Here is a 12,793-nt window from a genome sequence, read left to right as displayed (position 1 = left end):
ACCATGCAGAGGATCAAATCTCGGGGATTGAAGACAGGCTAGATATTATAGAGAATGAACATACAACCATTCAAGACAAGTCCAAGAAATATGATAGATCTATCCAATACTTGGAAGACACCATCAGAAGGCCTAATCTAAGGATAATGGGTGTAGAGGAGCACCTAGAAAAAGAAATTAATGGTCTAGGAAATTAGTTTAACAGGATCCTAGCATAGAACGAACTTCCCAAACATGCAAAAAGATAGGCCTATTCAAATACAAGAAGCTTTTAGAACTACAAATAGACCAGACCAGAATAGGACATCCCACCATCACATTATAATCCACACAGGATCAATTCAGACCAAGGAAAAGATCCTTAAAGCTGTCAAGGAGAAAAGATTAATCACCTATAAAGGGAAACCAATTAGAATCACCTCAGATTTCTCAGCAGAGACAATCAAAGCAAGAAGAGCCTGGAATGATGTATGCCATGCCCTACAAACAAACAACTATCAACCAAGAATACTGTACCCAGCTAAACTCTCCTTAATAACTGAAGGCCAAATAAAAACCTTCCATATTAAAAATTGAAAAATTGAAACAGTACATCTCCACCAAACCTGCCCTACAAAAGATTCTTAAAGATTACCTACACATAGAAAACCAACAAGACCACAATAAAAGCCAAGAAACAGCACCGAAACTGAGAATCCAAGAACCATAGGAAGAACCCAGTTTTCACAGCACCCAAGAAGGTGGATAACATGGCAGGAACTCTCAAATACCTCTCAGTTCTATCTCTTAACATTTACGGACTTAACTCTCCAATTAAGTGACATAGACTGTCTAGTTGGATTAAAAAACACCATCCTTGTATCTGTTGTCTCCAGGAGTCACATCTTGCCCATAAAAACAAACATATGTTCAATAGAAAAGTCTGGAACAGAATCTACCAAGCAAACAGCCCCAATAAACAGGCAAGAGTTGCAATCCTAATATCACATAAAATAGACTTCAAATTAAAACTCCTGAGAAGAGATAAAGAAGGTCGCTACATACTAATTAAGGGATCTCTCCTTCAGGAGGATATTACAATTCTAAATATCTATGCGCCAAACAACAGAGCACCCAAATTTATCCAAGAAACACTACTTTCCCTCAAATTCCACAAAGATCCAAAGACATTAATTGTTGGGGATTTTAACACACCACTCTCCCCACTAGATAGATCAACTCAGCAAAAACTCAACAAAGAAAGTGCAGATCTAAACAACTGCATAGATCAACTAGATTTAACAGATGTCTACCGAATATTTCACCCAGCAGCATCAGAATACACCCTTTTCTCAGCAGCACATGGAACATTTTCTAAAATAGACCACATTTTAGGCCACAAAGCAAACTTGTCCAAATTCAGAAACATTGAAGTTATTCCTTGCATTCTCTCAGACCACAAGGGAATAAAATTAGAACTCAACACCAAAAGCCACCAAAGAAAGTCCGGTAACACATGGAGGCTGAACAACACACTGTTGAATCACGAGTGGGTCAAGGAAGAGATTAGAAAGGCAATTCAAATGTTCATGTTATTCAACAAAAATCAGCACACAAATTACCGTCTCCTCTGGGACACAGCAAAGGCAGTACTCAGAGGCAAGTTTATAGCTCTGAGTTCCTACATCAACAAATTGGAGAGATCTGAAACCAACTATTTAATGAGACATCTGAACCTCCTTGAAAAAGAGCAGCAAGATAAAGTCCAATCCAGTAGATGGAAAGAAATAATTAAAATTAAATCAGAATTAAATGTATTAGAATCCAAATACACTATAGAAAGAATGAACAAAACAAAGAGTTGGTTCTTCGAAAAACTTAACAAAATTGACAGACCCTTAGCAAATCTTATCAGAAAAAGAAGAGAACACACCCAAATAAACTCAGAGAGGAGAATAGAAACATCACCAAGGAAACAACCAAGATTCAGAACATTATAAGGGAATACTTCTTAAAACTTTATGTTAATAAGTTTGAGAACTTGACAGAAATGGACCTTTTCCTAGCAAATATTGACATGCCAAAACTAAACCAAGATGAGTTAAACCATCTAAACAGGCCCATATCAAGCATTGAAATAGAAATAGCAATAAGAGACCTCCCAGCTAAGAAAAGTCCTGGACCAGATGGTTTTACAGGGGAATTCTACAAGGCCTTCAAAGCAGAGCTCACACCAATACTCCTCCAACTCTTCAATGAAATTGAAAGAGAAAGTTCACTACCGAACACATTCTATGAAGCCATCATAATCCTCATCCCAAAACCAGGCAGGGACTCATCAAAGAAAGAGAATTACAGACCCATCCCTTTGATGAATGTTGATGTAAAACTTCTCAACAAAATTTTGGCCAATCGCCTTCAACAATTCATCCAAAAAATCATACACCACGATCAGACAGGATTCATTTTAGGGATGCAAAGCTGGTTCAATATACGCATATCAATTAATATTATTCATCACATGAACAGGAGCAAGAGTAAGAACCACATGGTTATCTCAATAGATGCAGAAAAAGCATTCGACAAGATCCAACACCCCTTTATGATGAAGGTTTTGGAAAAATTAGGAATCCATGGAACATTCCTCAATACAATAAAGGCTGTATATGACAAACCTACAGCCAGCATTATACATAATGGTGAAAAACTAAAGCCATTTCCTTATAAATCAGGAACAAGACAAGGATGTCCACTCTCTCCACTTCTCTTCAATCTAGTATTAGAATGCCTATCTACAGCAATGAGACAAGATGCAGACATAAAGGGGATCCAAATAGGGAAAGAAGAAATAAAACTCTCCTTCTTTGCAGATGACATGATCTTATATTTAAAGAATCCCATAGACACCACTCCCAAATTACTCAAGCTGATTCAAAACTTTGGCAAAGTAGCAGAGTATAAAATTAACCCCCCAAATCAATGGCTTTTCTGTATGCCAACAATGAGAAAAGTGGAGCTGAAATTAGGAAAACAACTCCATTTGTAATAGTCCCACAAAAAATAAAATACCTAATAATTAATTTAACAACTATGTTTATTGCAGCATTACTTACCATAGCTAAGATAGGTACCCAACCCAAATGCCCCTCAATAGATGAATGGATCAATAAAATGCGGTATATATAGGCAATGGAATTCTATGCCTCCTTCAGAAAGAATGAAATTGCCCCATTTGTTAGGAAATGGAAAGACTTGGGCAAAATTCTATTAATTGAAGTAAGCCAGGCCCAAAGAAACATAGGTCCCATGGTTTCCCTTATTTGCAATAACTAGTGTATATCTGAGACAAGCAGAAAAGGTCAGATAAGATGATGTTAAGCGAAATGAACCCCAAGATTGGAACACAAGTGTTTTCTTTCTTTCTTGCAATTGTTTCTAATGTATTTATAAGGTACCACATAATTTTTTGTTGGTTTATATGTCCCTCTCCCACAGTATAACACCTGTTTTCACTGTATTTGATGTTGGTATAATTTGGGGAGTGTGGTGGGGGAGGGGAGAGGGAAATGTAGTTGTGGAAACGGGGAAGGCAGGGATGGTAGGGAAAAACAAAGGAGGAGACAACAATGCTTGATAAGAAATGTACTCATTACCTTGCTCATGTGATTGAAACCCCTCTGCACAGTATTTTCACAATAAGAAAAATCTTATTTAAAAAGAAAAGATCTGTTGTGTGCATAGAGTGAGAAACTGATCTGCACACAGGGATCTCAGGGTCACTGTGTCACTGATGTCTCACAGGCTAGCTGCCATGTAAACCAGAGCAAAATGTTTTGTGTTGATTTGTGTTCCTAAAATGCCTTCAAAGATCTGTTTAAAAGTAGTATTCTTATTTAAGATGCAAGGTATAAGATAGATAGATGGTGACATTCTGTGAAATACGAACATAAGCTATTTGAGATGAAAGGACTGTTTCTACCACAGACACTGCCTAGGTGTAATCCTAATCACTCAGGGGGACACAGGAAGGACTATGGAGAGTTTCAGGTCAATCAGGACACACATGGATAAGCCCTGTCTCACCTGACATAACCTTGCTTCATGGAGTGGTGTTGGCAGGAGCAGAAAGGGAACATTGGCAGAAATAGCATTTGTTCAATAGATTTGTCTGCCCCTGGCACTAAAACCAACTCTCTGTGTGGTTTGTGGTTCTTTTAGATATTCAAATGCTTCCCTACTAAAGCTCATGATATAGTCAGTGGATAATCTTATATATGTTTTCTGTCTGTTTAGGAATCAGTAAGTATAGAACTTCTCCCAGCATAGCTGTGGCTATGAGGCTATTTCCTGTTTTACCACCAGGGGAAGTTGAGATATTTTAGATCTATCAGTGACAGAGGGATTAGGAGAACTTAAATGTAATAGAGAAACTGGTAAGGATGGTCCTTTCCTAAGATGATGGTTGTGCTGAGGGAAATAGCAAGGGTCTGCTTTGGATGTCTGAGTGGACTGTGCATTTTCTGAGAGAAAATCCAATACACACTCAAGTCTCAGTGGAAGCCTTTGCTCATTGTGAGGCTTGTTTGCCATCTAATGGTAGGTTTTTCGGAGGGGAGAACATATTGTTCTAAGCTGTAAGAGGATGGTGAGAAAGAGCCAACATTAGAGGAAGACTGGAGGAAACGGCCATGGAACAAAGTATTATTCAGAGTCATACTTCAATTTGTACCTTGTTTAAAAAAAATGGACCTGTGCCAAGGAAGCCTCTGTTTTCACTATTAGATGTCGGTATAAATTGGGAAGGGGAAGAGAAAAAAGAAATTGTATAAATAGGGAAATAGGGGGACCCATTACAACAATGAGATGTACAAGACGTTATGTGGAACAATCAACTTTATAACTATGGTCTGGGGTGAAGATGGGATGGCAGGGAAGGGAAGGGAAAACAAGGGATGAGGCAACAATGCTTGATAAGAAATGCACTCATTACCTTGCTCATATAATTGTAACCCCTCTGTATGGTATTTTCACAATTAAAAAGTAATACTAATGGGACTTTCAGAATCGTGGGTTGATTAAGCAACAAGGTTTTAACATCTGAGTCATATAATTAATTTGCTTTATATTTAACAAACATATTCTATTTATTTAGTGATATTCAGTAACATTCCTATTTTTAAAAATCCGTCTCATTTTAAGCTTAGCTTTGTGACTCATTCTTCAATTGCTAGCTACTACTGCTTCTTGAGTCATTCTGCATGGGATTAGACTCTGTAATTCTCTCCAAACTATAGAAATGGCATGCTGCTGGTAGATGTTTTTGTCTTTGTCTTTCACATTTGGGAATAAGTGATAAATTGACTTCTGCAGTAACATTATAAATTCTGGTTTTGAGAGTCCCTGGAAGTTGAAGTAATCCAAGGTCCCACTTGGACAAGGTCTCTGGTATGACATCTTCTGTCAAGTCCTCCAAACTTAGACTACTGCTTAGGTTCAGAGAATTTGCTATGCTGCTCCCCAGACAAGCTTTGAAATAGGACAGCTGGGCCAAGCCCTACAGAGATGTTTTTGTTAAGGACTGTATCACTGTGGGAGGAGTATCTATATCTTGCATGCAGTAATAAACCCCAATATCTTCAGCCTCAACCCTGCTGATTTGCAGTGTGAAATCTGTGCCTGACCCACTGCCACTGAATCTGTCTGGGACCCCAGATGCTTGGATGGAAGCCTCATAGATCAGCAGTTTTGGAGAATGGCCAGGCTTATGCAAGTACCAAGATAAAAGGCTATCTCCATCACTATCTATGAGGCTCTCACTAGACCTGCAGGAGAGGGAGACCGTCTCTCCCAGGGTGACAGCCAGGGAGAGTGGAGTCTGAGTCATTACAATATCGCCACTGGACCCTGAAATTAAAATAAATGAAAAGTACAAGGTTATATGTGGTATATAATTTTTTCTGTGATTATATATTAATTCCCAATCCTTTTCATGGTTTTTCCTTCTATCCTAAAACCATTCAATATTTCAAAATATATACAAATATTAAAAAGCAAAAATGAGGTTCTAGATCTCATGTATTCTACCCTCTACACACTTGTCATAGTTGTCAACAAAGCTCAGGAACTGGTTCCATCTAGAATGTTCAAACTTCACCTGCCCCATTCTAGAGGACAAGTTCTACTCATCTAATCCATGAACAGAATACAAACAAGAAGCAGTGGCCCTGAGGGCTTACCCTCAACCCCCTTTTCCATCCTCATCTCCCTCTGCCCTTACCAGTGATCCAGAGCATTAGGAGACCCAGAACACAAGAACAGAGCCTCATTTTAGCTGGGAATCCAGGAGATTTGATCAGTGAAGTCAAGGTCATGATGAGCCTTTATGTCAAACTAGGACTGGAAAGACCTCCTTGGGGAGCACTATGCAAATCAGCAGGTGGGTGCAGCAGTGTGAGAAGAACAAAGCAGAGGGCAAGGGCATCTCTCTGGTGAAGAAAGTGACTTAAATTTCTTCTGTGTTTGAAGAAAAGACCCACAAATACCAGGCTGGCTCCAGCAGTGTCTAGAAGGACCCATCTCCCCTGATGCTTGGATCTGCAGGGAGGATGTGGTGTACTTGACCCTGTCAACTTGAAACACTAGAGGCCCAATTCAATTGAAATGTGTGTCCAGGAGAGTCTTGCTGAAGGGTCAATTTGATTGGCCCTCTTCTGGTTATTCTAGAGAAAGATACTGTACACAGATTTTATTTGCCATTGTTTTCTCAAAACTTCTATCCAATAACAATGTGGTTACAACTAGGTAAGGAAATCAAATACATGCTTGAGTTAATCTGACATCACTGAAACAAAGTTAACTTATGATTAGCAAGTTATCAACAACTGTTAGAGATGTTCTTTATAAGCCAGACACTGGTAGCTCATGTTCGTGGAGGCTGAGTTCTGAACACATGGTTCAAAGCCAGTCCAGGCTGAAAGTTCCCTTTGTGACTCTTATCTCCAATTAATCATTCAGAAATTGGAGGTGGTGCTGTGGCTGAAAGTGGTAGAGTGTTAGCTTTGGGCAAAAGAGCTCAAGATCAGCACCCACGTCCTGAGTTCAATCTCTACAAGTGATAAAAAAAAAAGGTCCTTCATATAGGCCTAATAAATTAAGTTATTATGATCACTTGTGTCAAAACAAAATAACCCAGAGCATAAAATCCTGCTAATAACATTTCTAAATGAAAGAGAAAAATGACAGAGAAAACCAAATTTTCCATAGTCCATTTCACAATCAATAAATATGGAATGACACTTCTTCAGCATAACTCTTCACCAGACTAACAGCAGCATTCTTAATATTTCTCTCTCTTCTATAAGACAGAATGGACAAGAATGCCAGTTACTTTCAGTCAGTTAGTAAGACTATTGCAACATCTATTTTTTTAATCTTTCTGCAGAGTCTGCTCCTGGAAAAGTTATTAACTCTTTATGAGACCCTCCTTGTCCTGCCTGCATTCCATGTGGACAGCCACAGCCAGGACTCCACACCTCATAGCATGACCCAGCAAGAACTGTTTTCATGTCTCTGTATAACAAACACTCAAGATTAAGTCTTCCCTAAAGCTTCATAATAAGCTACTAAGAAACTGAATGCTGGTTCAGACTTGTACAGAGGAATTCATATTCCACTTACACCATCCAGAGTCTGAAGAACAAACATATCTGTTGCTTTGGCCACTGTGACATTTTCTTATGGGTTTCACAAAAAGTTTTTTCTATTAAACTTATTTTGTAGCAAATTTTTATTGTGATTAAGTGATTAAATAAATTTCACAAATTTCACAGGATGGTAATACTTACAGTCACAAAGTAAGTGATACTTATAGTCACAAACACAAGAATGTGTGGGATAAATTATCTTTATCATTGTTCATAAAGTTTGTTAATTCTATGAGCTCTGACAATACAATTATTTCTTCCACATGGGGTGATATATACATGTCTTTCCTTTTGCTTAGTGTCAGCTTTTCCCTCTTTGCTGCTCATTCCCTCCCTACCATTGCTTCCATTGAGTTGCTTAGTTCGCTTTGATCAATGTCAATTGCAGCTGATAGATCCCACTGTTGTATGTTTTCCCTGTTTCTCTCTGTTTCTCTGTCATCCTCCTAGTTTCCTTCTGATGTGCACATATATACCATACATGTGGTATATATTATTTTTAAATATGTTTTTTTTTTTGGGGTCCGGTCGTGGGGCTTAAACTCTGGGCCTGGGCGCTGTCCCTCAGCTCTTCAGCTCAAGGCTAGCACTCTACCACTCAAGCCACAGAGCCACTTCCGGCGTTTTTCTTTTTGCTTATGTGGTGCTGAGGAATCGCACCCAGGGCCTCTGGCTTGCAAGGAAAGTGCTCTACCACTGAGCCACCTTCCCAGCCCTTAAATATGTTTTTTATTTTAAAAACACCATACAGAGGGTATGAGCAAGGTAATGAGTACATTTCTTGTCAAGCATTGTTGCCTCCTCCTTTGTTTCCTCTTCCCATCCATTCCCTTCTCCTCCACTTTCCCCCCTCCAACCCACCCACCTTATTCCCCCTCAGCACCAAAGTTGCAAAGTTCATTTTTCGACAAAACGTCTTGTACATCTCATTATTGCAGTGGGGGCACATGTATCCCTATTTAAACAATTTGTTTTTTCCCTTCTCCTCCCTAAATTATACCAACACCAAATACAGTGAAAACATGGGTTACACCATAGGGGAGTGACATACAAAGCAACAAAGAAATCATCTTGTAAGTATGTTATTTGTAAATTATTTCATTTATTCCTTTGCTGCTTGCTTATGCAAAGAGAATGAGCATACTTTTTGAGATACCAGGACTGAAAGAAAGTTCCAAACAGAAATTAAATGCCAATCACATGGAAGGGGAAATGACTAACACAGGTAATTTCCCATTAGGTTGTAACTTCAATCGTGTATATGAGTTATAAATGATATAGATCAAAAGAAATGATATAAATCAAAATGATATACATCAAAAAAAACCTTTTATTTCCCCCACCCCAAGGATGAGCAACCATAAGAAGACTCATATATGACTAAATTTTTGTGCATTTTTTGACTTTGTGTGTGTTTGTGTGTGTGTGTGTGTGTGTGTGTGTGTGTGTGTGTGTGTGTGTGTGTGTGTGTGTGCGTGTCTTGGGACTTGAACTCAGGGTCTGGTCCATGGCCCTGAGCTTTTGTACTCAAGGTCAGCACTCTACCACCTGAGCCACATCTCCATTTCTGTAATTGTTGGTTAACTGGAGGAAATATTCTCTTGTACTTTCCTTTCCTTGGCTCACTTTGAACTGGGATCAGCAGGTCTCAGCCTTCTGTTTAGGTAGCTTTTCAGGCATGAGCCACCCGCACTGGCCTCTTGTAGATACATAAGCCATGTAGAACACCAGGATTTGAATTTATACTTCTCAAAACAGGACAAAGTATAGCTCTCCTTGCCACACAACCAGGCATGGTAGGGTTTCATTCTCAGGCTTGGAACATTGTGAAGTTGCTGATCAGTCCTGCTGAACATTTGCCCTCAACTGCACACCAGGTGATGGTCTGCTCTTCCCAGGTGTTGTGCACTTGTAGAGGCTCAGTAGTGGTCATTGTTTTTGGCAAGTTGGATGCAGCGAAGCACCAGGAAATATAAAAAGATAATAAGTTAAAATGTCATGAATTGGAGAAGAGTGATTGATAAATTATCTCTCAATTGACCAGGGAAAGAAAAAAATTACCTCAGCCCCCCCCCCCAAAATATGAAGCAAAACTATTTTCAACATTATACTAAATGAGGAAAACTGAAATTATGAAAGTATTTCCTCAAAAGTAAGAATACATAAGCATAACCAGGAGATGAAACATCTCTAAAAGGAAAACTATTATAATAAAAATAAATGAAATGCACAAATGCATACATACATAGAGCTTTTTTATTTTACCTAGACAGCCTTCTCTTTCCTATGTGAATCCAAAGTAATGGCACAACCCTGACACCCCAGAGTATATAGATATGTCATTTACAAGTCAGGAGAGGCATGATAAAGTCTGAGCTGAGGGCCGTGTAGAGAAAAGAATGTTAGGATAAACAGGATCTTCTCAGTCGCTTACAGAAGAAAAAGTGTATGTACATCTACAAACAATACCAGAAATGCATCCAATTTAGTTGATGTTTTTTTGATTCTGATCCATAAACTAAGCAGGGTTACACCTTCACCTGATAGGCAACATTCTTGAATTCAAGCTCACTGAGAATGGAGCCTGAGTCCTGCTTCCTCACCATGGCTGGAAAAGCAGGAAGAAGAGAAGCAAGTCTGCAACTACATGTCCAAACTACATGTCAATTCCTAAGGCTGATCCTGCTCAGGGAGAGCTGGTTTGGTGACTTAGTTTCCCTGCAATGCCATGGAGAACACAGATATCTTGCGCTGGTAGAAAAATTTATGGAATAGTTATAAAATCAAAGTTCTGGAAGCCGGGAAGTCTAGAGTGTCATCTGTTTTAGACTCTCTTCCTGACTGTTCACTTTCTTGTAATGACCTCACAAGGACTTTGATGTCTGTGACAGAGACACAGACAGGGCCATCCAGGGCCACATCTCCTCAAGACACTAGCACTACAGGACTTGCTACAGTCTCAGGGACCTCACATCACCTCACTCACTGTTACAGAGTTCTCCAAGGACACATCTCCTTGAAAGGTGGCCTTTGCTGATAAATAAGGCAAGAAAAAGAGGCAAAGCCAAGCTTCCAGTCTCTAAATTCCAAAAACAGAAGACATTCCCCCACAATTCAGCCTGATGACAGCTCCTTCTGAGTGTCCCTGGTCTTAGTCAAATACCCAAGCCTGGAGACTCTTTGTTGATGATAAAACACTAAACTCTGTGATTTCCATAGAAAACTTAGCTAGATAGCTCTTTTAATATATACTGTGGGATTTCACTGCCATCTAGTGGTATTATTCTAACATTAAATGTTTTAAAATCAGGATTTTTTAAAATTTTTTATTAATTAAATTTTAATTTGACTTTATTGTAAAAATGCTGTACAAAGGGGTTACATTTACATGAGTAAGGTAATGAGTACATTTCTTGTCAAGCATTGTTACTCCCTCCTTTGATTTTCTCCTACTATCCCTTCCCTCCCTCAGACCTCCCCCACAAAGTTGTAAAGTTCATTTCCAATATAGAGTCTTGTGGATATCATCATTGCAATGGGTCATCCTGTGTCCTTGTTCAGCGTTTTGTTATTCCCTTTCCCCTCCCCAAATTAGACAAATGTATATACAAAATTCAGGGTAACAAATTCAGTACAGTGAAAACAGGGTATATACCATAGGGGGAAGAACGTACAAAAGAAAAAAAAATCATATAGTACATTAAAAACAACAACAAAGAAAGACCTCTTGTGTCTATATCTTAGGATTCAGGTTTCCCTCATTTGCAATAATTAGGATACATCTAGGATATTTTTTATCAGAAAAGCAGAAAAGCTTAAAAAACTATGTACATATGACCATCTAAGATGATGCTAAACTAAATGGACCCCAGCATTCTTTTTTCAGGAAGAGATATAAATTACATTTTGAGATGTGTTTTTAACTTTTCTATGGATTAAATTCAGATAAGATGGGAGTTTTGTGTTTGTGGTGTGTGAATATATCTCTGTCTGTATCTGAGTGTGTATATGTGTTTGTGTGCTTGTGTGTGTGTGTCAGTGGTTTGCCAGTGATAAGTTGAAGATTAAGAGCTAGTAAGTCCACACAGGTGAAGATAGAGAAAAAAGAGGCAAAAGCTGCACAGAGATCCCCAAATGTCTCCGTTCCAAACTCAGGTAATTTACTAAGTATGAATCACTGACTGCATGTGGAGGGCTGAAGTGGTGAGGAAATATTTATCACTATTTGTTGCATGACATGGTACAGGTGGGGAGAATCAATGGCTCACCTTGTGCTTGTGTGGCTTGAGTACTGAGTAGCTAATTTTGGCTTCCTGGACTCTGTCTGCTGGGAAAGTATTCTAATTGGAAGGAAAGGAGCCTGTTGCTCTCCCTGTGGATTTGTCACTGTTCTTAATCACAGTTGTCAAGTGTGCTCAGCACAAGATGATTTATCTCAGGATATGGATTTGTTCACAAACTTTGAGAAGTCAAGGCAGAAGTTCTGGCACCCTTTCCAAGAGTGGAGTTGAAGATGGAGCCAGTAGGATGAGCACTGGCTACTGGGATTCTCTATTCAGTGATCTCTTGCAGAGAAGAGCTGTCCCTTTCCTCCTGCTCTGAGATTATAGCACCCAGACATGAGTGCTCAGAATCCACCTCCTGGCCTGCAGCTCCTCTTGTGCTGTTTACATCCACATTTCACACTCCTGAGGATAAATCCAATCCATGTGTTCATGAACTGATTCATTTTTAATGACTTTGCTTCAATAATACATACATTCCCACATTTAAACTCTGACTTAAAAAAATCTACCTCAACATATTGTTACCACTACAACTAATAGCCATTTCTCTCAAGTCAGTGCTTGGGACCCCAAATGCTTCTGGTGCCTAATTCATCTTCCATCATTGGTTAGAAAGTAAGCTAGGGCCTAAGTTAGGAAGATGTGTTACTTAGCTTTCCCTTATTGTGGCTAAGACCTCAGTAAAAGCAATATAAAGGGCAGAGTACTTGATTGCAACTCTTAGATCATAAAGTCTAGTCTACCATGTGGGCAGTTTGGTGAAGATCACAACATGGTACCCAAGAAACAGAGGAAATGTTCTACCTGGTGGCTATATCTTGCTTC

General features: G+C 39.1%; 1 gene segment (V, D, J or C); it reads right to left on the bottom strand.

Moving 5' to 3' along the window:
- Positions 1-5,533: 5,533 nt before the first annotated feature.
- The window catches only part of LOC122114185, a 43,949-nt gene continuing 36,689 nt past the window's right edge, over positions 5,534-12,793 (bottom strand). Inside the window, 1 exon segment of the V gene segment in view lies at positions 5,534-5,801. Coding sequence covers positions 5,534-5,801 — 268 coding nt within the window.

Source organism: Dipodomys spectabilis, unplaced genomic scaffold (assembly GCF_019054845.1).
Source record: "Dipodomys spectabilis isolate Male_0828 unplaced genomic scaffold, ASM1905484v1 ptg000106l, whole genome shotgun sequence".
NCBI lineage: Eukaryota > Metazoa > Chordata > Mammalia > Rodentia > Heteromyidae > Dipodomys > Dipodomys spectabilis.
Note: the sequence above shows the minus strand (reverse complement) of the source record. Positions and strands in the feature narration are given on the sequence as shown.